At 44.5% G+C, this 25147-nt stretch overlaps 1 protein-coding gene across 2 annotated transcripts in view; it reads right to left on the reverse strand.

Annotated features, from left to right (window-relative positions):
* LOC112228860 (neuronal migration protein doublecortin) overlaps nucleotides 1–25147 on the reverse strand; it is a 70152-nt gene that overhangs the window by 13304 nt on the left and 31701 nt on the right. For both annotated transcript variants that reach the window (XM_042309256.1, XM_042309255.1), the window contains exon 4: nucleotides 4889–4991. In XM_042309256.1, the coding sequence (XP_042165190.1) occupies nucleotides 4889–4991 (103 nt within the window). The remainder of the gene's footprint in view (nucleotides 1–4888; nucleotides 4992–25147) is intronic.

Genomic DNA, 25147 nt, shown 5'->3' on the forward strand with positions numbered 1-25147 from the left:
CAGCGGTGTAGTAGGAGACAACTGGTATAACAGGTCACTAGTGGCATTACAGTGGTAAAGTAGGTTACTAGTGGTGTTACAGTGGTGTAATAGGTTACTAGTGAAGTTACAGTGGTGTAATATGTTAATTGTGGTGTTACAATGTGAAGTAGGTGACTAGTGGTGTTACAGTTGTGTAGTATGTGACTAGTGGTGTTACAGTGGTAAAGTAGTTCACTAGTGGTGTTACACTGGTTTAGTAGGTGATAGGTGTTAGGTGTTACAGTGGTGTCGTTTGTTGACTAGTGGTGTTACACTGGTTTAGTAGGTTACTAGTGGTGTTACAGTGGTGCAGTAGGTAATTAGTGGTGTTACAGTGGTGTAGTAGGTGACTACTGGTGGTACCATGGTGTAGTAGGTGACTAGTGGTGTTACAGTGGTGTAGTAGGTGATTAGTGGTGATACAGTGGTGTAGTTTGTTGACTAGTGATATTAAAGTGGTGTAGTAGGTGACTAACTGTGTTACAGTGGTACAGAAGGTGACAAGTGGTGTTATAGTGGTGTAGTACGTGACTAGTGGTGTTACAGTGGTGTAGTAGGTGACTAATGATGTTACAGTGGTGTAATAAGTGACTAGTGGTGTTAGAGTGGTGTAGTTGGTCACTATTGGTGTTATAGTTGGGTAAAAGGTGACAAGTGGTGTTACAGTGGTGTAGTAGGTGACTAGCGGTTATACAGTGATGTACTAGGTTACTAGTGATGTTACAGTGGTGTAGTAGGTTAATAGTGATGATACAGTTGTGAAAAAGGTGACTAATGTTGTTACAGTTGTGTAGTAGGTTACTAGTGGTTATACAGTGATGTTCTAGGTTACTAGTGATGTTACAGTGGTGTAGTAGGTTAATATTGGTGTTACAGTGGTGTAGTAGGTTACTAGTGATGTTACAATGGTGTAGTAGGTTAATATTGGTGTTACAGTGGTGTAGCAGGAGACAAGTGATGATATAGTGGTATAGTAGATTACTAGTGGTTATACAGTGATGTACTAGGTTACTAGCGGCATTACAGTGGTAAAGTAGGTTACTAGTGGTGTTACTGTGGTGTAGTAGGTTAATAGTGATGATACAGTGGTGAAAAAGGTGACTAGTGGTGTTACAGTTGTGTAGTAGGTTACTAGTGGTTATACAGTGATGTACTAGGTTACTAGTGATGTTACAGTGGTGTAGTAGGTTACTAGTGATGATACAGTGGTGTAGTAGGTGAGGTGACTAGTGGTGTTACAGTGGTAGGTCACAACTGGTTTTACAGAGGTGTAGTAGGTGACTAATGAATTTACAGTGGTGTAGTAGGTTACTGGTGGTGTTACAGTGGTGTAATAGGTTACTAGTGATGCTACAGTGGTTCAGTAGGTTACTAGTGGTGTAGTAGATTACGAGTGTTGTTACAGTGGTGTAGTAGGTTACTATTGGTGTAGTAGGTGACTAGTGTTGTTACAGTGGTGCAGCAGGTGACTGGTGTTGTTACAGTGGTGTAGTAGGTTACTAATGGTGTTACACTGGTTTAGTAGGTTACTAGTTATGTTACAGTAGTGCAATAGGTGACTAGTTGTGTTACAGCGGTGTAGTAGGTGACTAGTGGTGTTAGTGTTGGAGTAGGTAACTATTGGTGTAATAGGTTACTAGAGGTGTTACAGTGGTGTAGTAGGTGACAAGTGGTTTTACAGTGATGTAGTAGATTACTAGTGGTGTAATAGTTGTGTAGAAGGTTACTGGTGATGTTAAAGTAGTGTTGTAGGTGACGAGTGGTGTTACAGTTGCAGAGTAGATGACTAGTGGTGCTACAGTGGTGTAGTAGGTTACTATTGGTGTAGTAGGTTACTAGTGGTGTTACAGCAGTGTACTAAGCTACTAGTCATGTTACAGTGGTGTAGTAAGTTACTGGTGATGTTACAGTGGTGTCGTAGATTACAATTGGATTACAGTGGGGTAGTAGGTGACTAGTGGTGTTACAGTGGTTTAGTAGGTTACTAGTGATGTTACAGTGGTGCAGTAGGTGACTAGTAATGTTACAATGGTGTAGTAGGTGACGAGTGGTGTTATAGTGGTGTTTTAGGTTACTAGTGGTGTTATAGTGGTGTAGTAGGTTACTTGTGGTGTTGCAGTGGTGTTGTAGGTTACTAGTGGTGTTATAGTGGTGTAGTAGGTTACTTGTGGTGTTACCGTGGTGTAGTAGGTTACTAGTGGTGTTACAGTGGTGTAGTAGGTGACTACGGGTATAGCAGGTTACTAGTGTTGTTACAGTGGTGTAGTAGGTTACTATTGGTGTTACAGTGGTGTAGTAGGTTACTAGTGGTGTTACAGTGGTGTTTTAGGTTACTAGTGGTGTTATAGTGGTGTAGTAGAGTACTTGTGGTGTTGCAGTGGTGTTTTAGGTTACTAGTGGTGTTATAGTGGTGTAGTAGGTTACTCGTGGTGTTACCGTGGTGTAGTAGGTTACTAGTGGTGTTACAGTGGTGTAGTAGGTGACTACGGGTATAGCAGGTTACTAGTGTTGTTACAGTGGTGTAGTAAGTTACTAGTGTTGTTACAGTGGTGTAGTAGGTTACTATTGGTGTTGCAGTGGTGTAGTAGGTTACTAGTGGTGTTAAAGTGTTGCAGTAGGTTACTAGTGTTGTTACAGTGGTGTAGTAGGTTACTAGTGTTGTTACAGTGGTGTAGTAGGTTACTATTGGTGTTACCGTGGTGTAGTAGGTTACTAGTGATGTTACAGTGGTGTAGTAGGTTACTACTGGTGCTACAGTGGTTTTGCAGATTACTAGTGATGTTACAGTGAGTGGTGTAATGGCGACTATTTGCATTGCCCCCCCCCCCAACCCCTCTTTTACGCTGCTGCTACTCTCTGTTTATCATATATGCAAAGTCACTTTAACTATACATTCATGTACATGCATTGTGTCCCACCACCCACCCCTCTTTTACGCTACTGATACTCTCTGTTCATCTTTTTACTGTTGTTTTTATTTCTTTACTTACCTATTGTTCACCTAATACCCTTTTGCACTCTTGGTTAGACCCTGTAAGTAAGCATTTCACTGTAAGGTCTACACCTGTTGTATTCGGCGCACGTGACGAATACACTTTGATGTGATTTGAATAAGTGACTAGTGGTGTTACAGTGGTGTAGTAGGTTACTAGTGGTGTTACAGTGGTGTAGTAGGTGACTAGTGGTGTTACAGTGGTGTACTAGATAACCAGTGATGTTATAGTGGTGTAGTAGTTTACTAGTGATGTAACAGTGGTGTAGTAGGTTCCAAGTGATTTTACAGTGATGTAGTAGGTTACTAGTGGTGTTAGTGGTGTAATAGGTGACTAGTGATGTTACAGCAGTGTAGTACTTAACTAGTGGATTTACAGTGGTGTAGTAGGTGACTAGTGGTGTTACACTGGTGTAGTAGGTTACTAGTGGATTTACAGTGGTGCAGTAGGTGACTAGTGGTGTTACAGTGGTGTAGTAGGTTACTAGGGGATTTACAGTGGTGCAGTAGGTGAATAGTGGTGTTACAGTGGTGTAGTAGGTGACTTGTGGTGTTACAGTGGTGTAGTAGGTGACTAGTGGTGTTACAGTGGTGTAGTAGGTTACTAGTGGATTTACAGTGGTGCAGTAGGTGACTAGTGGTGTTACAGTGGTGTAGTAGGTTACTAGTGGATTTACAGTGGTGCAGTGGGTGAATAGTGGTGTTACAGTGGTGTAGTAGGTTACTAGTGGATTTACAGTGGTGCAGTGGGTGAATAGTGGTGTTACAGTGGTGCAGTAGGTGACTAGTGGTGTTACAGTGGTGTAGTAGGTTACTAGTGGATTTACAGTGGTGCAGTGGGTGAATAGTGGTGTTACAGTGGTGTAGTAGGTGACTTGTGGTGTTACAGTGGTGTAGTAGGTGACTAGTGTTGTTACAGTGGTGTAGTAGGTTACTAGTGGATTTACAGTGGTGCAGTAGGTGAATAGTGGTGTTACAGTGGTGTAGTAGGTGACTTGTGGTGTTACAGTGGTGTAGTAGGTTACTAGTGGATTTACAGTGGTGCAGTAGGTGACTAGTGGTGTTACAGTGGTGTAGTAGGTTACTAGTGGATTTACAGTGGTGCAGTGGGTGAATAGTGGTGTTACAGTGGTGCAGTAGGTGACTAGTGGTGTTACAGTGGTGTAGTAGGTTACTAGTGGATTTACAGTGGTGCAGTGGGTGAATAGTGGTGTTACAGTGGTGTAGTAGGTGACTTGTGGTGTTACAGTGGTATAGTAGGTGACTAGTGGTGTTACAGTGGTGTAGTAGGTTACTAGTGGATTTACAGTGGTGCAGTAGGTGACTAGTGGTGTTACAGTGGTGTAGTAGGTTACTAGGGGATTTACAGTGGTGCAGTAGGTGAATAGTGGTGTTACAGTGGTGTAGTAGGTTACTAGTGGATTTACAGTGGTGCAGTGGGTGAATAGTGGTGTTACAGTGGTGCAGTAGGTGACTAGTGGTGTTACAGTGGTGTAGTAGGTTACTAGTGGATTTACAGTGGTGCAGTGGGTGAATAGTGGTGTTACAGTGGTGTAGTAGGTGACTTGTGGTGTTACAGTGGTGTAGTAGGTGACTAGTGGTGTTACAGTGGTGTAGTAGGTTACTAGTGGATTTACAGTGGTGTAGTAGGTGAATAGTGGTGTTACAGTGGTGTAGTAGGTGACTAGTGGCGTTACAGTGGTGTAGTAGGTTACTAGTGGATTTACAGTGGTGCAGTAGGTGACTAGTGGTGTAGTAGGTTACTAGTGGATTTACAGTGGTGCAGTGGGTGAATAGTGGTGTTACAGTGGTGTAGTAGGTGACGAGTGGTGTTATAGCGGGTTAGAAGGTTACTAGTGGTGTGGCTGCTCTCACCATTCTCATCCAGGGAGAAGTCATCCTGGGCGTAGCGGAACTTCTCTGGGCCACAGGCAATGAAGACATCATCATCACCAAAGAAATCCTGAAGACAGGTGACCTGGTGGAGCAGAGAAATACGGGACCATGTGAGAATGCAGCTCAGCGTCAATGCATACATACAATTCAGTGGGATCTTAACATGACATATCAGATATAAAATACATTCATCTTTGACTCTGACCAGTCTGACATCTCAGCACTACCACCTCCTTGACTCTGCACTTTTCTCCAGGTCACATCATGTCACTAACAGCATTACAGTAATAGCAACACACAGATAGAGCAAATAAATTCAGCAGCCAGTGTGTGCCCCACAAAGAGGGTCTTATACTGCATTAACATTCTCAAGTTCGCTAAACTGCTTTTAAAATGCTGACTGTGTGTTAATTAAAAAAGATAATACACGTGCATTCAACCACGACAAAACGTTGCCCATGATTGTGCAAGGTTTGAGATTAGTGAATAGCTGTGGGGCTAGCTCGTAGAATTATCTAAAATCCTGGGTTTAATACCGCTTAAATTAGAGATGGTTGTTGACGATAAAAATCTGTGGCTAGTAAAGGACTAAGACACGGGAGATAATACGACTGCAACATCCTACTTTACATAAAGAGCTATTATTAGGATCAACGGACATTTTTAGTATAAGGAGACAAAGGTGAACTTGTCTAAGATTTCATCTAATTGGGTCAGAACCCCTTCAGCCTTTGATGGAGTCCAACAGCAGACAAAAACTGCCAACGAAAGAAAGCTGGTTCTATTGAGTACTCTTGGCACGTTAGCATGGCTACTAGAGCCAAAAATGTCCCAATCACACACGGTCCAACGTTACTGAGTCTTTAATAATGACTAATAATTGTGTATCACAGAGCTCAGTTTCACCCAGTCCTCTAAGGGGTCTGATCCCCTTCACTGCAGCTGTTCACGTCAGAAGCTACTTACTGGACAGATGTCTCGGGCCACACCCCCCTTTCACTGATGACCCTCCAATAGAAAAGCCCTGTTACTGGAACTAGCAGGTTTATTAGGCCCTCCCCCGCTTCACATTCAAAACACAGTCTTCCTCTCTGGTCTCCCGGTTGACAGGCGTCCAGGGGGCCAGGCCACACCCCCGAGGTTCAGAACCTGGAGGGTAATACCCAGGATACATCACATCACAACCATCTTTGTGACACACTTCTAAACTATGAGCTGATGCTAATTCTGGAGCACCCCGCCCCAGCAGCTGCCTTGATGCTTGTCGCTACTGGAGGAGTGTCTGGTCTGTATGGCGTCTGCCAGCTGTACCTCCTCCATGTCCCACGGGTCCAGGCCATAGACAGGGGGCAGGAGTGGCACATATCCCTAGGGTCAAACCCTAGTGATGAAATTACTATATATAATCCCATTCTTATTGCTTTTTCATTGTAGACCACTAATTAACTCACCCAGTCTTTCAGTGTATCATTAAACAGTCAATATTGTGGGCGTAAAATGTTTGTTTTTGTTATTTTTATTATCTTCAATCCTACAATTGCCGTGTGGAATTTAGCAGGAATGTAGCTATAATGGGGACATTTTAAGGATGCCTCTCGGGCTGTCAATCATGTGTCAGATGGGAAGCGTGATGGGGTATGCCAGCCCTCCACCCAGCCCCCACCACATCTCTAGGTGGTGCTAATGGAGAGGGGATGTAAATGAGGTCTTTGGTGGTCTCTGGGGGGTCTGTGTGTCAATCCCTCTGATGACAACAGCCCATCAAGGCTGGCTGGGCTCCCCAGCTACACTGCTAATCAGGGGGGCCGAGGGGGCTAAGCAGGACACAGGGCCCTATGAGGGAGGCCAAACTTGACTATGGTTCATAACAGTCTCTCTCTGTCCATCCCCCACACCCAACCCCCATGCTTTTGTTTAGGGTCAGGATGAGGTAGAGGTCATTAGAGTGATGACAATACAACAGACTGAAGAAAGGAGCGATACTGTAGAACTGCTTAGAAGACTGAGAAACATTTAGTGAAAATATAATGGTCTGTAGAAACTCAGCTTTTCATATACCACTTTATGCAGTGATGGTCAACATTAGTACAATTCAATGTATTTATTTATCTATCTACTTTAGAATGATAGGTCCATATATGAAATCAGATCATCAATACAATTAGTGATCCTGGACATGATAAGATCCTGGACATGATATCATAGACCTGATAAGATCCTGGACACGATAAGATCCTGGACACGATAAGATCATGGACACGATAAGATCCTGGACACAATAAGATCCTGGACACGATAAGATCATGGACACGATAAGATCATGGACACGATAAGATCCTGGACACGATAAGATCCTGGACACGATAAGATCCTGGACACGATAAGATCATGGACACGATAAGATCCTGGACACGATAAGATCCTGGACACGATAAGATCATGGACATGATATCATAGACCTGATAAGATCCTGGACCTCATAAGATCCTGGACATGATAAGATCCTGGACACGATAAGATCATGGACCTGATAAGATCCTGGACACGATAAGATCCTGGACACAATAAGATCATGGACACGATAAGATCCTGGACACGATAAGATCCTGGACACGATAAGATCCTGGACACGATAAGATCATGGACACAATAAGATCCTGGACACGATAAGATCCTGGACACGATAAGATCCTGGACACTGTTATTTTGTGAAGGAATCCATTTCTGAGAAAAACATTGGAACTCATAGCCAGCGAGAAGCCTCTTGGAAAACCAGCTGTGGTGTGTGGATGTGGGATGAATAGAAAACATCTTAAGCGTATTACTGGGTTGCTGCAGTAATGGAAATACAATACTCTAAACCACAGAAAGGCCCAGATAGTCAGCCTTTTCTTTCCAGAGATCAGGTCATACGGCACTACTATTACCACCAGGGAAGTAAGGCTGTCTCACTATTGAAAAGCACTACTTCATCACCTAATACAACTGAATGTTTATGTCTGTGCTCAGACTTGAGTGCAGCCACTGCTGTAAAGTGCTATTGACAGCCCGCTCAGCACACCAGTGTGCTTTACACTAGAGGAGCTGTCATGTCATCCAGTGTGACAGCCACTCTGTGTGTGGATTTGTGCTGACAAATGCATAGAGCTAATTGACTGCAGAGCTCCTGATTATGAAGATGCCTGTCTGATCTGACAGCACTGCTACTGTGACACACATGGCCTAGGAAGGTTCAGGAGGGACAGGGACAGTAGTAGATGGAGAGAAACATTAGAAGAGGGAAAGGGACAGGCACCAGAAGTGAAGGAGGACCTGGGGACAAAGTCAGGGTCCTTGCTATCTGGGATCCTTGGGAGGTCCCTACCACTTTGAAGTTGAATGGTTAAATGGTTAAGGTAAAGGTTAATGTTAGCGTTAGGTAAGAGTTAAGGTTAGGGTTAGGTAAGGGTTATGGTTAGGGTAAAGGTAGGGTTTAAAGTTAGGGTTAGGTTTTAGGCTAGGGATGTCTCAAGGGTGCCAGATAGCACTAACCCAAAGCAGGTCGGACTTCCCATTGGGCAAAACGGTCATTATGACGTCACTACAACTAGTTTTGCCCACTTGCTTGACCTGTCCTCCATCCTGTTTTGCTAAAGATGTCTTACAGAGAGAGAAAGAGCGAGAGAGCGATAGAAAGAGAGAGATGGTGTTGATGGGAGTAGAAGCAGATCAGGTCCGAGACAGCAGAGAGAATGACAAGATGCCTGTATACCAGGTTAATCCTGATTGGTCTGGCTTCCACCAGCTCATATAAGGACCTGTGTCACGCTAGCCAAGGTAAGGTGGGGCAACTGACCCTTTTCTGTCAACTCCTGTCACCCCTCAGCCCTGCAGATACCACAGCTTACACTGACCAGCCAACCAATCACAACCGTCAGCCAGGCAAGACACCACAGCTTACACCTACCAGCCAACCAATCACAACCGTCAGCCAGGCAGACACCACAGCTTACACCGACCAGCCAGCCAATACATCTCACTAATTATGAGGAGGACAGGGGCCAATCAGAGACACGGTATACACTTACTTACACTAAGATCAAATATCTATTTGGAGATACTATATGGGTCATTTCAGCCATACTTTTGTTTTTTCTTGACTCTTATTAAAGTACTTATCCAGAGAGATTGCAGTTGTGACCTTTTTCAAGTCAATACATCCCAACTGCTGTTTATGTACTTACGGTGTAGTATAAATGCATTGATACTAAATCACATCTAAATATACCCTGACATCCAGCTAAATCTGTTCATAAACCCTCCTATTCCAAGGATAATAGTGGGTCTGAGAGAGATGATTCTCCAGATATCACATCTCTACATCTATATTAATGGCTTTGCTTAGGGCTTTCTCCTTGCAGGGCAAGGGTCGCATTGCCACGCAGTGAGAGTGAACGGTTCAGGAGCACAGTAGCACAGTAGGATGAGGCTGTTGCTGACAGGGCAGCAGACAGTGGTGATGTGATGTGATCTGAGTGGATGGGAGAGAGAGAGCGCCCCACAAAAATGGACCAGGGAGGAGGGGGTGACCTTCAAACGTGGATGAGCCTGTCAGACTCGCCACCAGCACAGTAGACACACACACAGAGCTGGAGCCAGAGACTGTCTAGAGCTAGGTCACCAACAAACAATATCAGACACCATCTAAAAAAAAAGAAGACAGAGACTGTAGCCTGAACAGGAACACACAAAAGCAGTCCTCAGCGGCAGTACTGACATATCACCACACCACTCAGACAGGGGGGGATCGAAGCTAAAGAGGAAAGGAAGTTTAAAACTGATGATATGAGATGACAGGTTGATGGCAATGCATTATGTCTGAGTTCATGCAATTGCAGACAAACCTTACTTACTCTTCTATTGGCCCAAGTCCCTTCCTTCCTACTCTATCATTGGTCTGTGCAGTTGGATTAGTAGCTAACACTGTAACTTAAGACCTCCATTTCAGAGGGATGGGTGAATTAGCACTTAATGGGTTAATCCTGTAGCCTACCGTATACCGGGGTGTTTGGAAATAGCCACGGGATGGTTTTAAAACACTGTCAACACCGTTGAAAATATTTCTTTGAAGTTTTTCAATAAACTCATATTTGTAGCTACTTTTTAAGGAAATAGCTGCAGTCAACGTGTGCAATATGTTAGGAGATAAAGCAGATCGCTTTCTTCATTTCACCTGTCACATTACTTTCCATTATGATGCTTACCATAGTTCCCCAGAACAGTTTTGAGTCAGTCACGTGTTTGTTTATAAATAGCACAACGGGAGAAAGCAGGAGTAGGCGAGTCCAACCTTGTATTGAATGTTTAGTGTTGTCTTTTTTTTCTTCAATAGAGTGATCAGGGACGTGCCACTATAGTTTTTCTTCACAGAAAACACGCTACCGTTCAAAAGTTTGGGGTCACTTAGAAATGTCCTTGTTTTTGAAAGAAAAACACATTTTGTGTCCATTAAAATAACAGCAAATTGATCCGAATTGATCATGAGCTTACAATAAAACAGCAAAGTCGTTTTTTGCGAAACATTATGCATGACCACCATATTTCTAATGTTTATCATAGAAAGAATGTAGCCAGCTACATTTGCTAATGTGAATTCTCATCCGAATGCAGAAGCGCAACTGAAGAACAACATTTGTCTGACGCCGAGCAGAAATTACAATAAGAAGCATTTTAGATCTGCGTTTACAAAATGCAGCAAATATATTTCTTATGCTTTTTTTCTTTCCTGGGTAAAAAAGACGATAAATGCTGCGTTAAGTTTAACTTGCTAGTTATCTAAATAAGTGGATGAATGGTTAAGGGCTCGTAAGTAAGCATTTCACGGTAACAACAACACCTGTTGTATTCGGCGCATGTGACAAATAAAATTTGATTTTTGATTTGATTTGAATTAATAAGGTGACGGGGCGTCATACTGTGTTAGCTTTCTGCTGTGTTTGAGAAGTCAAAGCCCTTTGGATGAGTTATCTATATAGCTGCCACTGCTATCTTTAGATTTCTTCTCTGAGCAGAGCAGGCAGGCCTGTTGCCCTAGCAACTCCAGACTCCACACAGACACAGCGTGTACACATGGTGCTCCAGAGCGGAATACTGATGTTTCTTCACACATGCATGCATCAAGACTTTGTTCAATTGCACAATGCCTCTCGTTCACATTCGCTTGTAAATGTCCAAACTCAAAACAAATGACATTCGGTAGCTCCAATATGTATAACTTCATGAGCTGGATTGCCTGTCTTTGCAATTCTTATATTTTGTTTTGCGCTCGCTAGGATATTTAGCTAGCGGCCTCCATGAAAATTCCATGAAAACACCCAATGGTCTTCCTTGCATTTTTTGGCACCCCCTAGTGTACTAAGCAGGTAATAGCGTAAATCCCAGGATGAGAGAAGGACGGTATGACCATATGAAAGTCTGGATACTGCTCCTAACATTGAACACAGTGAAAGAGTTATACAGCAGCTGAGTGTGTGTGTATGTGTGTGTGTGTGTGTGTGGTTTTTACTATCCTTGTGCGGAGCAGAAGTCCTCACAAGGATAGTAAAATGGGGAAATGACGGCGGTCCCCACAAGGAAAAATACCATTTTAGGCTTAGGGGTTAGGCTTATGGTTAGGGTTGCAATTAGGGTTACGGTAAGAATTAAGGTTAGGATTAGGGTTAGGAGTTAGGGTTAGGTTTAGGGTTAGGGGTTTTGGATTAAGCGTAGGGTTAGGGAAAATAGGATTTTGAATGGGAATACATTTGTTGGTCCCCACAAGGATAGTAAAACAAACATGTGTGTATGTATGTGTGTGTGTGTGTGTGTGTGTGTGTGTGTTTTCTCTGAGTGATGAAGCACTGCACCAATACTGCCTGTGCCTGCATCCCCCCTCTCCTCTACGCATGGGGAGTACTGGAAAGGTTCACTGGGGGAGGGGGGGGGAAGACAGCCATATACCTTTCTGACAGACAGCCCCAATCTACAAACTGGCACATTACCATAATTACATTTACACTTCATCTAGAAACACATTGGAGCTTTAAGACCACTTGCACTCATAAAACATTGAGCAGGAAACACAAAATCAATGAGCAGGGTAACCATGGAAACAGACACACAGGCTCCACACGGTGCAGGGAGCCTGAGACTACAGTTTCCCAGTCCTTGTATGTGTAGGTCTGTCCATCCCATTTAATCTCTGGTCTGGAGGTTTGGGCAGAGATTCTCACTCCCTACTACTAAAGTATGTCCACTACAGCAGTCAAGGCGACTTCAGTATGCAGACCAGTCAAATGACTTCAGTATGCAGACCAGTCAAGGTTACACCAAAGGACATTTACTACTGGAGGGCTTCCCAGAATTCAGCAGGTCATCTCTTGGGCACAGACTTCACATTGCAGCAACGCATCTTCTTCAGTCTTAAGAGACAACTGGCCACTTGGTGAAATATCACTTCAGAATATCCCTTAAGAGGATTCACTGGAGTCAAATGTTGTTTCAATATGTCTTAACAGGCACTCAACCCTCTGCCCCATTGGTCCAGGGAGACAGAATGCAGTGGCAGACAGCAGCAGACAGTACAGGAGATGATGTCATCCCAATCTGCCTGCTCCCTCCCGACCTGCCTGGCTAAAATGGCTGTACCAGCGTAATCCCATTAGAGCTAATCCCAGCTCGATGCGTCTCTCCTGGGTACAGCTCCCTGCTCCGTACCCCTCCACCCCCTCTCTTTCAACTGCCATGCCTCTGTGAGGGGTAGGGTGGGGTGAGGGCACACAGGGAGTCTAGGATGCCTCCACTAATTGAGATGTAGAGGTACAGCGACATCCGAGCACGCTGATTGGCTGCGTGAATGACTTGTGGGCCCTGAAAATGTGTGTAATCCAAACATCAGCTCTCATTATCGTAGAGAGAAAATAGTGTTTTTGGCTAATCCTATCCAAGCGTGTCCTGGGACAGTTCCCATAGTGAGTGAGGGGTGATCGAGGCCATACACAGCACAGCACAGCACACACATGCTTGCCAGCCTTGTTACAGGTCCATTGTTTCACCGTATAAACCGGTCTATGGAGATCAGTAGCGGTGCATGGGTAAAGTCCCTGGGTTAGCCAGAATAAAAAGCCATATTACAACCTATGTGTTGTGATAATTGTGTTGTCTGCTCTATAGCCTGTTAGTTCAAACTGTATGCCTGGCGACCGTGATATATAGGCCTAAGGGGGAGACCATAAGAAGACACAGTGGCAGAATAGATTCAACCACACCTTTGTTTCATCACAAAACCGGAGAGCTACCTCTGTCCGATTAAGTCCACAAAGCATATTGCATGTAACAAACAGCATTGTCAAGCTAGTTAATGTCCCCGACATTTTCGGACCACTAAAACAACTACTGATTTAGAACCACAGTTACCGCAAGTCGCAAAGAAAACAGGAGCTGCCTCCACTATTCCAGCACCATTTCAACTTCAACATCATCAAATCATGCGCAACGTTAGCTAGTTAACATTAGCCTTCTACATGTAGCTACATACTGAACTTGCATCCTCTCAGTCCATGGGCACAACAATGTATGAATTAATGGTTGGATCAGAATCACTGTTATAATAATTGGCCAGTATGGAGAATTAAGTAAAAACCACAGGTCCAAATCCCTATCTTCATCCATGGCTAATTTAGGAAAGGTCCAATTTTAGCCAGCCAGCAAGAGGACAACAACACAACAAGATGCAACTATTCAAGTTGTTTCAGTCTATGACGTATGCTCTCAATGCGATTTGATGGGAGTCACGCTCCCCTTGACACTTTGTTTTGGTGTGCCAGGACCATTCACATTTGAGCTCACTCAGTATAGCTCAACTCTGATTGGCTATTATTTTATACTTTTTTTTAATCAAGGGAGGCCAAATGCTCACTGGTTTCCCTTGCATTCAATGCTATGGGAGGTAACAATGTTATACTCTTCAGGACCACACAGCATCAGATAAATGAGCTACACATACAGAGACAGAGGGGCGCTGTTTCGCTCACTCAGATGCTTTCTCCGGTGAGATACATTCAACCTCTTGTGAATTGAAGGAAAATTGGCATTCCTTGGCATCCATGAATACATACCACTGCTGGAGGCACACCCAGGGGTGTTCATAGAATAGCTCTAGTCCTTTCTATCACAGATCAGGTGATAGTGTTTCAGTTTGGGGTGTTAGGATCAAAACACTACTGTATACACTGAGGGTATCAAACATGAAGAGCACCGTCCTAATATTGAGCTGCACCCCTTTTTGCCCTCAGAACAGCCTCAATTCGTTGGGGCATGGACTCTACAAGGTGTTGAAAGCTTTCCACAGGGATGCTGGCCCATGTTGACTCCAATGCTTCCCAGAGTTGAGTCAAGTTGGCTGGATGTCCTTTGTGTGGTGGACAATTCTTGATACACACAGGAAACTGTTGAGTGTGAAAAACCCAGAAGCATTGCAGTTCTTGACACACTCAAAACGGTGTGCCTGGCACCTACTACCATACCCAGTTAAAATGCACTTAAATCTTTTGTCTTGCCCATTCACCCTCTGAATGGCACAAATACGCAATCCATGTCTCAATTGTCTCAAAGCTTAAACATCCTTTAACCTGTCTCCTCCCCTTCATCTACACTGATTGAGGTGGATTTAACAAGTGGCATCAATAAGGGATCATCACTTTCACCTGGATTCACCTGGTCAGTCTATGTCATGGAATGAGCAGGTGTTCCTATTGATTTGTATGTTTCTCTATATACACTCTATATGCACTCTATATACACTCTATATACACTCTCTATAACCTAAAAGGCTTCGTCGGCTGTCCCCATAGGAGAACCCTTTGAAGAACCATTATTGGTTCCAGGTAAAAACCCTTTTGGGTTCAATGTAGAACCCTTTCCACTTGGAACCGAAAAGGGTTCTCCTATGGGGACAGCTGACGGACCCTTTCGGGAACCCTTTTATCTACGAGTGGAGAGCGCTGCAGCAGCTTCTACACACACAGCTGAAAGGTGAACGCATAGGACTGCATCTTCCCCCGTTGCTACGGAGACAGAGGATGTATGCTCGTATTTACAATGAACGGTTTGGTAGATATGTGGCCCATACGAATAAGGTCTAAATATTCCAGCGACACGTCTCACTATAACCTATTATACAGCATACAGCTAGGCTCCTATTGTAATGCTATGAGAAGACATCCATATGCGTAGCACATGAGCACAAATCTACAAAATTGATCCATGCACTGCATGCTATACAGCACTTCTGCTTGAGGAAATGAATAGCAGTTATAATGGCACTAGAATCAGTTTTTGTCCTGTTCTGGCCCCTGGCTGTTTCCCCTGGGAGTCTGCTAGATCAACATAGACATATTCCTCCACCACACTGACCTGTCATTCAGAGAGAACCATGTGATTCAGCCATCATACATAAACCTGCCCCCAACCTTGCCCCCCCCCTGCAATCACAAAGACTGGAAGGATCTCCCAATCAAATGATGTAACTGAGCAAGCAAACATTTTTATCTCAATTAATATGAATGAAACAATTCAGAGTTGTGTTGTTCTCTGACTGCAGGCGAGGCACACTGCATTTTGCAGACTGTATTTTGGTTACTGAATCTACATTATGAAGCCAGACAAAGAGGAAAAGAACAAAGCAATGGGATAGGTTCTAGGGTCTCTAATTCTTGATGATCAACGTCCCTGTATTTCCTAAACAGAAACCAGTGACCAACAGAAAGTCCTGGCCAAGGACAGAGACAGCAAGGCTTCCACTAGGTGCCAACGTTGGTCTGAGACAAAACGAATAACGTCTTCAAAGGAAGAGAATCGGCAACAATGAGTCTGTTGACTGTAGCCTTTATGCAGTGTGACTGACTGGGGTCTTGAAAGCAGACTAGTTACAGCAGAGGCTGAGCAGAGACTGAGGCTGAGCAGAGGGTGAGGCTGAGCAGAGGCTGAGCAGAGGGTGAGGCTGAGCAGAGGCTGAGCAGAGGGTGAGGCTGAGCAGAGGGTGAGGCTGAGCAGAGGCTGAGCAGAGGGTGAGGCTGAGCAGAGGCTGAGCAGAGGGTGAGGCTGAGCAGAGGGTGAGGCTGAGCAGAGGCTGAGCAGAGGCTGAGCAGAAGGTGAGGCTGAGCAGAGGCTGAGCAGAGGCTGAGCAGAGGGTGAGGCTGAGCAGAAGGTGAGGCTGAGCAGAGACTGAGGCTGAGCAGAGGGTGAGGCTGAGCAGAAGGTGAGGCTGAGCAGAGACTGAGGCTGAGCAGAGGCTGAGCAGAGGCAGAGGCTGAGGCTGAGGCTGAGCAGAGGCAGAGGCTGAGCAGAGGGTGTGGCTGAGCAGAGGCTACCCAGAGAGACAGAGCCCGTGCTGCTGCAGCTCCTTCTTCTAATCCCCTCCCTGTTAAACGCTGCGAGCCGGAGAATGATTAGTCCTGTACTCGGCCTCTCAGGGGTGCCAAGGAGAAGCTGACATATGCTAAACGGATCCTTATCAGCTGCCACTCACAGGGTGTTTGAGCTGTGATTTCCATAAATCAGGAGGAAGTTGAGGAAGTGAGAGAGCTCACACTCTCCTGCTCTCATCTGCAACTCTCTCCCAGTACTGGAAAGGGATGCAGTGTTTGGAGGGGTAGGATGGGCTGGGATGGGGGTGGGGATGCTTTCCTCTAGGAATCTACCTCACAGCAATGTGGTCCCATGTGGCCCGCTGTGTCTAGCCGCTCTTTATAGAGTTGATCAAACAAACGTAAACTCAGTGTGTCCTTGAGGAATAAATTGGCCCATATTTATTGTGTGCGTTTTTGGAACACAAGGGGATGCTGAGAATCTGGAAAACACACACTAGAGGCAACATTCAAATGTGACTGAATCTGACAAAAGCGTGAACGCACGATCATCGTCACACGTCTTGGGACAGACGCGACAAAAGACAAGGCGACTGTAAACAAACCATCTTTTCTGAGAGTCGTCGTCTATGTCTAGAGGCCTTACCTGCAGCTGGATTGTGAAATGTCACAGTCCCTCAGAGCCATGGCTGTAGTTAAGAAAGGGCATTCCAGCTTGAGGGATATTCATATTGGAGAAGATGAGCATCATGTCTGAAAAGGTCAGGCCACCTTGTCATCTAGAGTCACCTAGCAACAGTATCCAGACAAGTGGTGGGGTGACACAAGACTCACTCTCGAGATGTTCCAATATTCAGCTATTCATCTTCTATATGCAATACATATGTATGTTTATTTACATTTGTCGACACAGACTTCATGTATGCTCTGTAGCACAGTACAGTATCCACAGTATTTACACTGCATAGTCTATGCCAATATGAAGTACAGTTAAGTGTGTCTAGGTTTTCAGCCCCCCTAACTCTCTGATCTACAGAGAATGTCCTGCTGAGAGCCTGGCCACTCCCTCACTCCTGGTTCTCCCCGCCCCTCTGCCCCACAGATCCCACCCCTAATCCTTGCTTTACCAGCTGTCAGGGCCACATGGCCCCCCCAAAACTACCACCACAACCAGCACCAGCAGCCAAGCAGGGACCCCACAACTACAGCAACTGAATTATTCAAAGCTCTTTTCTTGAATGACACAATTCCAAACAATGGCTCGTAGTCCCAGATGCTTTACAATCTGATAGCAGTGGATTAGTGAGTAAAGTAATAAAGTCAATGTGTGTATTCCTCTACACTACTTTTATCAACAACGACAAAAAATGGAGAGTGTCCTCGAGCCAATGGAAAAAACGCTATCATTTCTCTGAGGCAGTGAAAAACATGTGTTTTCATTCCAATATCCAGTCTAAAGAAATAGTGGAGTAACATGACCCAATTACCTAGTCCTAGGCCCAGACGCTTTGCCTTTTAAGGAATTCATTTTCACAAAGTTGCTAGAGGCACGGCTAAGAGAAGGTGCTATAGATCACCCCCAAGAAGAGAGCTCATATACCGTAGCAGGAATGACACAAACGTCCGATAGTGTATCCTCATTCTGTGGTTGAATGTTGTGGATTTTTGTCGGTATGATAGGACTCATGTTATGCAAGTCAATAAGAACAACAGAAAATATATGCCTCCCTAATTGTTCAGATAGCAGCTAGGGGTATCACTTCCAGGTTTGACTGCTGAAAATGGGCACTGTATTTTAAAAAAAACAGATACTACAGAAAAAGGTCCATAATTGGACTATTAATTATAAGTCAGGACAAATGCCAAATGGTTTCAAATAAAAAAGCACCTAAGCCACAGTATAGAATTCCAATATATCTATACACATCAACACATAGTTAACCACCTTTCTTACCATTTTCCTCTGAGAAACAAAGACTTCAGACATCAGACTAAAGCATTAGGATTTCATGCCAGATAATAGCTGAACACCAGTTCCTTGACTATGACCTTGGTTTTTGTGCCAGATCTGACAAGCAGCAGGAAGCATTCCCCCCAATCCCCACTCTGGAATCTTCTTGTACAACCGTCACGGGGGTTTGTCTTGAATGCATTTATTCCCATATCTCTTTTGGCCCGGAAATGAATGAATGAACAAACGATGAGCCCTGAGGTACCTCTTCTCTGCCTGGACGCCATCCTTACTGTTGCCCCGGGCAACCATGTTAATTCATCTCCATGCACGACTAAAGTAGAGCAATTACTGCATTTTGGCTGAGAGGTGAGATGGGTGGCTAATGTAATCAGGAAGGAGCACAGACATGGGAGGGATCTTACTCGTCTTACCAACACTTGAGACTCACCGCGAATGTTAATGAGAACTCAAAAGAGCATCGCGTTGGAATCAATGATTAAACCGTCACTGATTACAGTCATTATCAGCGATCTGCTCCTATTTCCCCAGAAGAATCCGTCGGTGACAGTCAGATACATGCCTGCTTTTATTACAGGATGCAGCTGTTTCATATGCATCCAGTGCCCCTCGTCCACATGCATCATACTATCAAACTATCATACAAACACATACGTAGCTCAAATCGCTTAGCATAAGTCAAAAGGAACAACGCTAAACTTTGAGAGAACTTTGTTGGAGTTGTCTTGGGTATTTTCGGCCAGCGAGGACAGACATATTTGGCTAATTGGTAGCCTGTGATACTATTGATCTGCCGGGAGCTGTACGCGGGACTGTGTTTGTGTGCGCAGCACAGGATCAACCAGCAGGCCGTCTCACCGCTGCTGTATTCTACAGGAGGAGAGGGGCGAGGTGCGACGGGGGACAAAAGAGGGATCTTCTAGCTACAGACCCAAGCAGCCATGCTTAAGTCATTTCGGGCAGCTCTTCAAAGAGCAATTTAACAACATCTCCAGATTCACGATATGATCTGCCTCAGCACACACGGCCCATGATATCGCGAAACAAAGCAAGAGCCATGTGAAATATTAAAGCCCCTGGAACATGGGATATACGCTGCAGCAGAGCAGAGTGCATGCTGTTTCTGCCGCTCTAGGCTTTCTCAGAGGAGAGTGTCGGGGGTAAGAGGAGCAGAGCGCCGTCCCCCTGGCGAGGAGAAGCGGAGCAGTGGGCGGGGCTGGCATGTAGGTGGAAAAGACACGACTCGTTTTTTTGTGTGTTTTTTTTTTTACAAAACCATGCATGTGCATGTACTGTACAACGTCCAACTGAGTTAATATAAAATGGCATCAGGGATGCGAACGATAATAGGGAAAATGGGCAAAAAGAATACTTTGTCAAACAGTTTGGAACATGCAACAATGTTTAAGCTGTCTGCGATTTTACTGAGAGGATAAATCCTGTGCCTGATTCCAGGCAGAACCAGTACCTGACCATGCTCCCTGAGGCCAACCCCCACTCTACTCCCCCCTCTGCAGAGTCCTCACCGGGATCGATAGTGTGGGCTCTGAAGCCTGCATAAAACAGGACAGTTTTATCCTCCCAAAAACACTGTATTTCCCTCACCACCACCTGCAGTAGATAAAGCACTGTGCTACTTTTTCCTATTGATTGTGTGAAAGGTAATACTCTACGTGCTTTAGTCCTTAATGAAGAGTTAAGCAGAATGGATTACTCCCTTTCTCAACCAGCCTAAATCACACTAGGCTCCTAATCAACGCGTTTGTTTCAGTTATTTTAATTGAAAGGAAGGGCTTTGTAAGCAAATTCATTTCTTATTCCGCCGGTAATTTCTTTGCCAGGGATTATTCTGGGAATAGATCTGCTGCACTACTAAAGAAAAAGACAGATTGATGTAATCCCTCCAGATCTCTGACGAAGTTAATATGAAGATGGTGAAAAACAATGTGAATAGTCATAATGGCCAAGATGGCCTCTCTCTCTCTCTCTCTCTCTCTCTCTCGCTCTCTCTCTCTCTCTCTCGCGCTCTCTCTCTCTCTCTCGCTCTCTCTCTCTCTCGCTCTCTCTCGCTCTCTCTCTCGCTCTCTCTCTCTCTCTCTCTCTCTCTCTCTCTCTCTCTCTCTCTCTCTCTCTCTCTCTCTCTCTCTCGCTCTCTCTCTCGCTCTCTCTCTCGCTCTCTCTCGCTCTCTCTCTCTCTCTCTCTCTCTCTCTCTCTCTCTCTCTCTCTCTCTCTCTCTCTCGCTCTCTCTCTCTCTCTCTCGCGCTCTCTCTCTCTCTCTCTCTCTCTCTCTCTCTCGCTCTCTCTCGCTCTCTCTCTCGCTCTCTCTCGCTCTCTCTCTCTCTCTCTCGCTCTCTCTCTCTCTCTCTGATTCCCTGACCTGTCAATGTTTTTAATTTGCTGTTTTATACTCTCGTGAATTCAATGGTTTTTACTAGATTACCCGTAGTTTTTCATGTTGTCTGTCTGTAATTGTTCTGTAATGACTTGGTGCTGCCTATCTTAGCCAGGGCTGTCACGGCTGGCTAGGTGTGTAGCGAGGAATCAGGCGCAGAGAGCAGAGAGGCCCAGGGTAAAATACGGCACCAAAATGAAATGTCCGACACGCAGGGCGCAAACACTGACCAACCCAAACCAACGGGTAACAAGGTCCAGAGCACTAACAACACCAATGAATACAACGTGGACATCAAACTAATCCCGCACAACAAAGGGGCGGGTTCCATACGCTAGAATAGGGAAGAGAATCAAGCACACACAAAATAGGAACAGGTGTAACAAATGAGACAAAACTAACCGAAAAGAAAAAGGGATCGGTGGCGGCTAGTAGGCCGGTGACGACGACCGCCGAGCGCCACCCGAACAGGCGGGGGAGCCAACTTCGGCGGGAGTCGTGACAAGGGCGCTCTTGAAAAAGAGATTTGAATCTCAATGAGCCCTTCCTGGTTAAATAAAGGTTAAATCAATAAAAGGCCTATATTCTATGTCATATTTTCCTGCTGCACTCAATCAGTACAACTACAGGGGGCAAAAAAACGTATGATTTATTGAACACTGATTCCATGTCCCATTTATGTCCGCACAGAATACAGATCAGGGAACAACTGAAGGGGAGGACTGGTGGCCAATAAGGTGGTCAGTAACACTGTTATACTTCTCCTCTGATGCCATGTGGCTTTGAGACATGTTTTAATGTCAGAACCTAATCCAGACCCGGGCATTAAAAAAGAGATTATTTCATATTACTGTACATCAGCCTTCTCTGGGGGGGAAAACCAGTCAGCTCTCTGACAACTGAAAGAGATTTTTGGTCCCGGAGCGTTTGGGAAGGGTTCAGGCGTGTCAGCAAAGCAGCATTCAGGACACTTTGACCAAAACTAACTTTTTACAATAGCATTTGTTCCAATATATCATCAGTTTACAGGCAGTGTCCCAATATTAGGATATTTGGGAAAATATAGCTATGAAAGGATGGTGGCTCCTTTCACAATGGAACAGAAACACTACCGTTCAAAAGTTTGGGGTCACTTAGAAATGTCTTTGTATTTGAAAGAAAAGCAAATTTTCTGTCCATTAAAATAACATCAAATTGATCAGAAATACAATGTAGACATTGTTAATATTGTGGCTGGAAACGGCAGATTGTTTTATGGAATATCTACATAGGCGTACAGAGGCCCATTATCAGCAACCATCACTCCTGTGATCCAATGGCACGTTGTGTTAGCTAATCCAAGTTGATCATTTGAAAAGCCTAATTGATCATTAGAAAACCCTTTTGCAATTATGGTAGCACAGATGAAAACTGTTGTTCTGATTAAAGAAGCAATAAAACTGGCCTCCTTTAGACTAGTTGAGTATCTGGAGCATCAGCATTTGTGGGTTCGATTACAGGCTCAAAATGGCCAGAAACAAATAACTTTCTTCTGAAACTCGTCAGTCTATTCTTGTTCTGAGAAATGAAGGCTATTCCATGCGAGAAATTGCCAAGAAACTGAAGATCTCGTACAACGCTGTGTACTACTCCCTTCATAGAACAGCGCAAAAGGAGTGGGAGGCCCCGGTGCACAACTGAGCAAGAGGACAAGTATATTAGTGTCTACTTTGAGTAACAGATGCCTCATAAGTCCTCAACTGGCAGCTTCATTAAATAGTACCTGCAAAACACCAGTCTCAACGTCAAAAGTGAAGAGGCGACTCCGGGATGCTGGCCTTCTAGGCAGAGTTGCAAAGAAAAAGCCATCTCTCAGACTGGCCAATAAAAATAAAACATTAAGATGGGCAAAAGAACACAGACACTGGACAGAGGAAGAATGGAAAAAAGTGTTATGGACAAACAAATCTAAGTTTGAGGTGTTGTATATTGTATATTTTTTGTATTGTATATTTTGTTATAATATATTTACCATTGTACAGTTTTTTTCAGTGTGTCACACACTTAGGTTCTTTGTGGCACCTTTTTAAGTTGAAAATGATAACCATAACATAAAGTGGGAGATTTGTACAGGGTAAAAGGGATCTTGAAGAAGGAAGACTATCACTCCATTTTGCAATGCAATGACATACCCTGTGGCCGGCGCTTAATTGGAGCCAATGACACAATGACCCAAAGCACAGCTCCAAACTATGCAAGAACTATTTATGGAAGAAGCAGTCAGCTGGTATTCTGTCTGTAATGGAGTGGCCAGCACAGTCACCGGATCTCAACCCTATTGAGCTGTTGTGGGAGCAGCTTGACCGTATGGTATGTAAAGAAGTGCCCATTAAGCCAATCCAATTTGTGGGAGGTGCTTCAAGAAGCATGGGGTGAAATCTCTTCAGATTACCTCAACAAACTGACAACTAGAATGCCAAAGGTCTGCAAGGCTGTAATTGCTGCAAATGGAGGATTCTTTGACGAAAGCAAAGTTTGAAGGACACAATTATTATTTCAATTAAAAAACATGATTTATAATCTTGTCAACGTCTTGACTATATTTCCTATTCATTTTGCAACTTTTTTCATGTAATTTTTCATGAAAACAAGGATATTTCTAAGTGACCCCAAACGTTTGAACGGTAGTCTATGTGTACCTTGTTTTAGAACCTGCTCTCTGCTCCATAAACCCTCCAAACAGCCAGCTGAAATGACCTACTTTTGAATAATAAATACCCTTATCTATCCCAGCAGTCATTTGTGTATTTTCCAGGGGAAGCTGGCGGTTAGGCCTGTGATATTTTGGTGCGACCGGCGCTTCGAAGCCAGAGAAGAAGAGGAAGTGAACCGGCGGGTTTGGCGGGTTCAGGGATAAGAGAGACCCATGGAAGAGAAGGATTAGCAGGATTTAGAGGCAGCATCGTGGGTGTGCAGCTCACGTCACATAATATACTGTTTCTATCTTAGCCACTGTTCTGAAATGTTCTGAAGAAACCATCAAAGCAGAGATGATGACTTTGTGGAAGCTCCACGGGTCATACACACCATAGGTTACTTTGAGGTCAGAGGTAAATACAACAGTTCTCTGGCTTAATGACTATTTCATACCGTATGGGATCTTTTGACGCTTCTGTAATAAGGGTGGCACACCTATGACAAAGGTCAACTAGGTCTCCAAATAAGACAATGACAAGTAATATCGAGACCACAACTTTGGTGAATCAAAGTGTTTACCAGCTCTGTTGACAGCGCATTGCTACAACGTGTACTGTAAGGGAGGGGACTCTGCGGTAAATACGACAAACATATTCTGAAATTCCCACAAGTGGTGAGCTCAATTCAATGAGGTTCAAACGAAAATAAGGACGCTCCGACATGGATACAGTGCGTTGGTTTTTGAAATGAAAGGCCACTAGAGTAAAGGATGAGAGAAACAAGCCTGGGTACATTCAGCAAACAGACAGTAAACAGAGCAGGGGGACAAAACCTGGCATGCAGCTAAATCAGCAGATTCAGTCTCCACATATTGTTGGGGAGAATGGTAAGTGCCACTGGAGGTCGGCTCACAGGCTCGTTGTGGTGGGTTTAGTGCCGTATTAACCATGTTTTTTAGCCGGCTCTCTGGGCGGTTTCTCCCCTGATCCCAGTGTGCAAAGTTGGGCCAACTACTCTAAGTAGAGCACCCTACTTAGTGGGAAAGTGAGCACTGGTTACTATAACTTCCCTCTCAATCAGACATATGAGCCCTTATGTTGGTGTAACACACTAGATTATTCATGACTGCAATGACAGCTGACACAAAGAAAGGTGCGCAGGCACGCACACTCGCACGCACACACACACACGCGCGCACACACACACACACACACACACACGCGCACACACACACACACACGCGCGCACACACACAGAGTAATCACTGTTCTGGGAGCATTGAGGTGGATATTGGACCTTCTCTTTTTGTCAGCTTGTAATCTGATAAGGCTGACTGAGGATCCTCTTGCTGGTGAGGTAAAATGAACTCCTCTGCTTTTCTCTACATAGAGGTGAAGAGTGGCAGTAGTCCAGAACCTGGGGGGGGGTGCAAGAGACAAACCTAAGTGCCTTCAAATGGTTTCCCAGGTCATGAGACTTCTAGTCTATTCTCCCCTAACTTGCGTAAAGCATTTTTTTTTTCCTAACTGTGTTATCTATCAAATCGAAAAAGTCTAGAGGAGATTTCCTGATTTCCGTGCTGCTCGCCTCTTCCATATAAGGACACGTAGGTCCTAAGGAGTGGCCGCAATCATCACAGAGTCGGGGACAGGAGAGAACTGTTGAGTGCAGAGGGACCAGGGGCGAAGGAAGGAGACTATGATGCGTAATTACAACATCCTTAGATCTAGTGTTTCACAATCATGGCCTTTGGACCCACACTCACAGAAACAAACCATGCTCAAATCATTACATTATCATTACTATCTGTCCA

Source organism: Oncorhynchus tshawytscha, linkage group LG30 (genome assembly GCF_018296145.1).
Source record: "Oncorhynchus tshawytscha isolate Ot180627B linkage group LG30, Otsh_v2.0, whole genome shotgun sequence".
In the NCBI taxonomy this organism is placed as follows: Eukaryota; Metazoa; Chordata; class Actinopteri; order Salmoniformes; family Salmonidae; genus Oncorhynchus; species Oncorhynchus tshawytscha.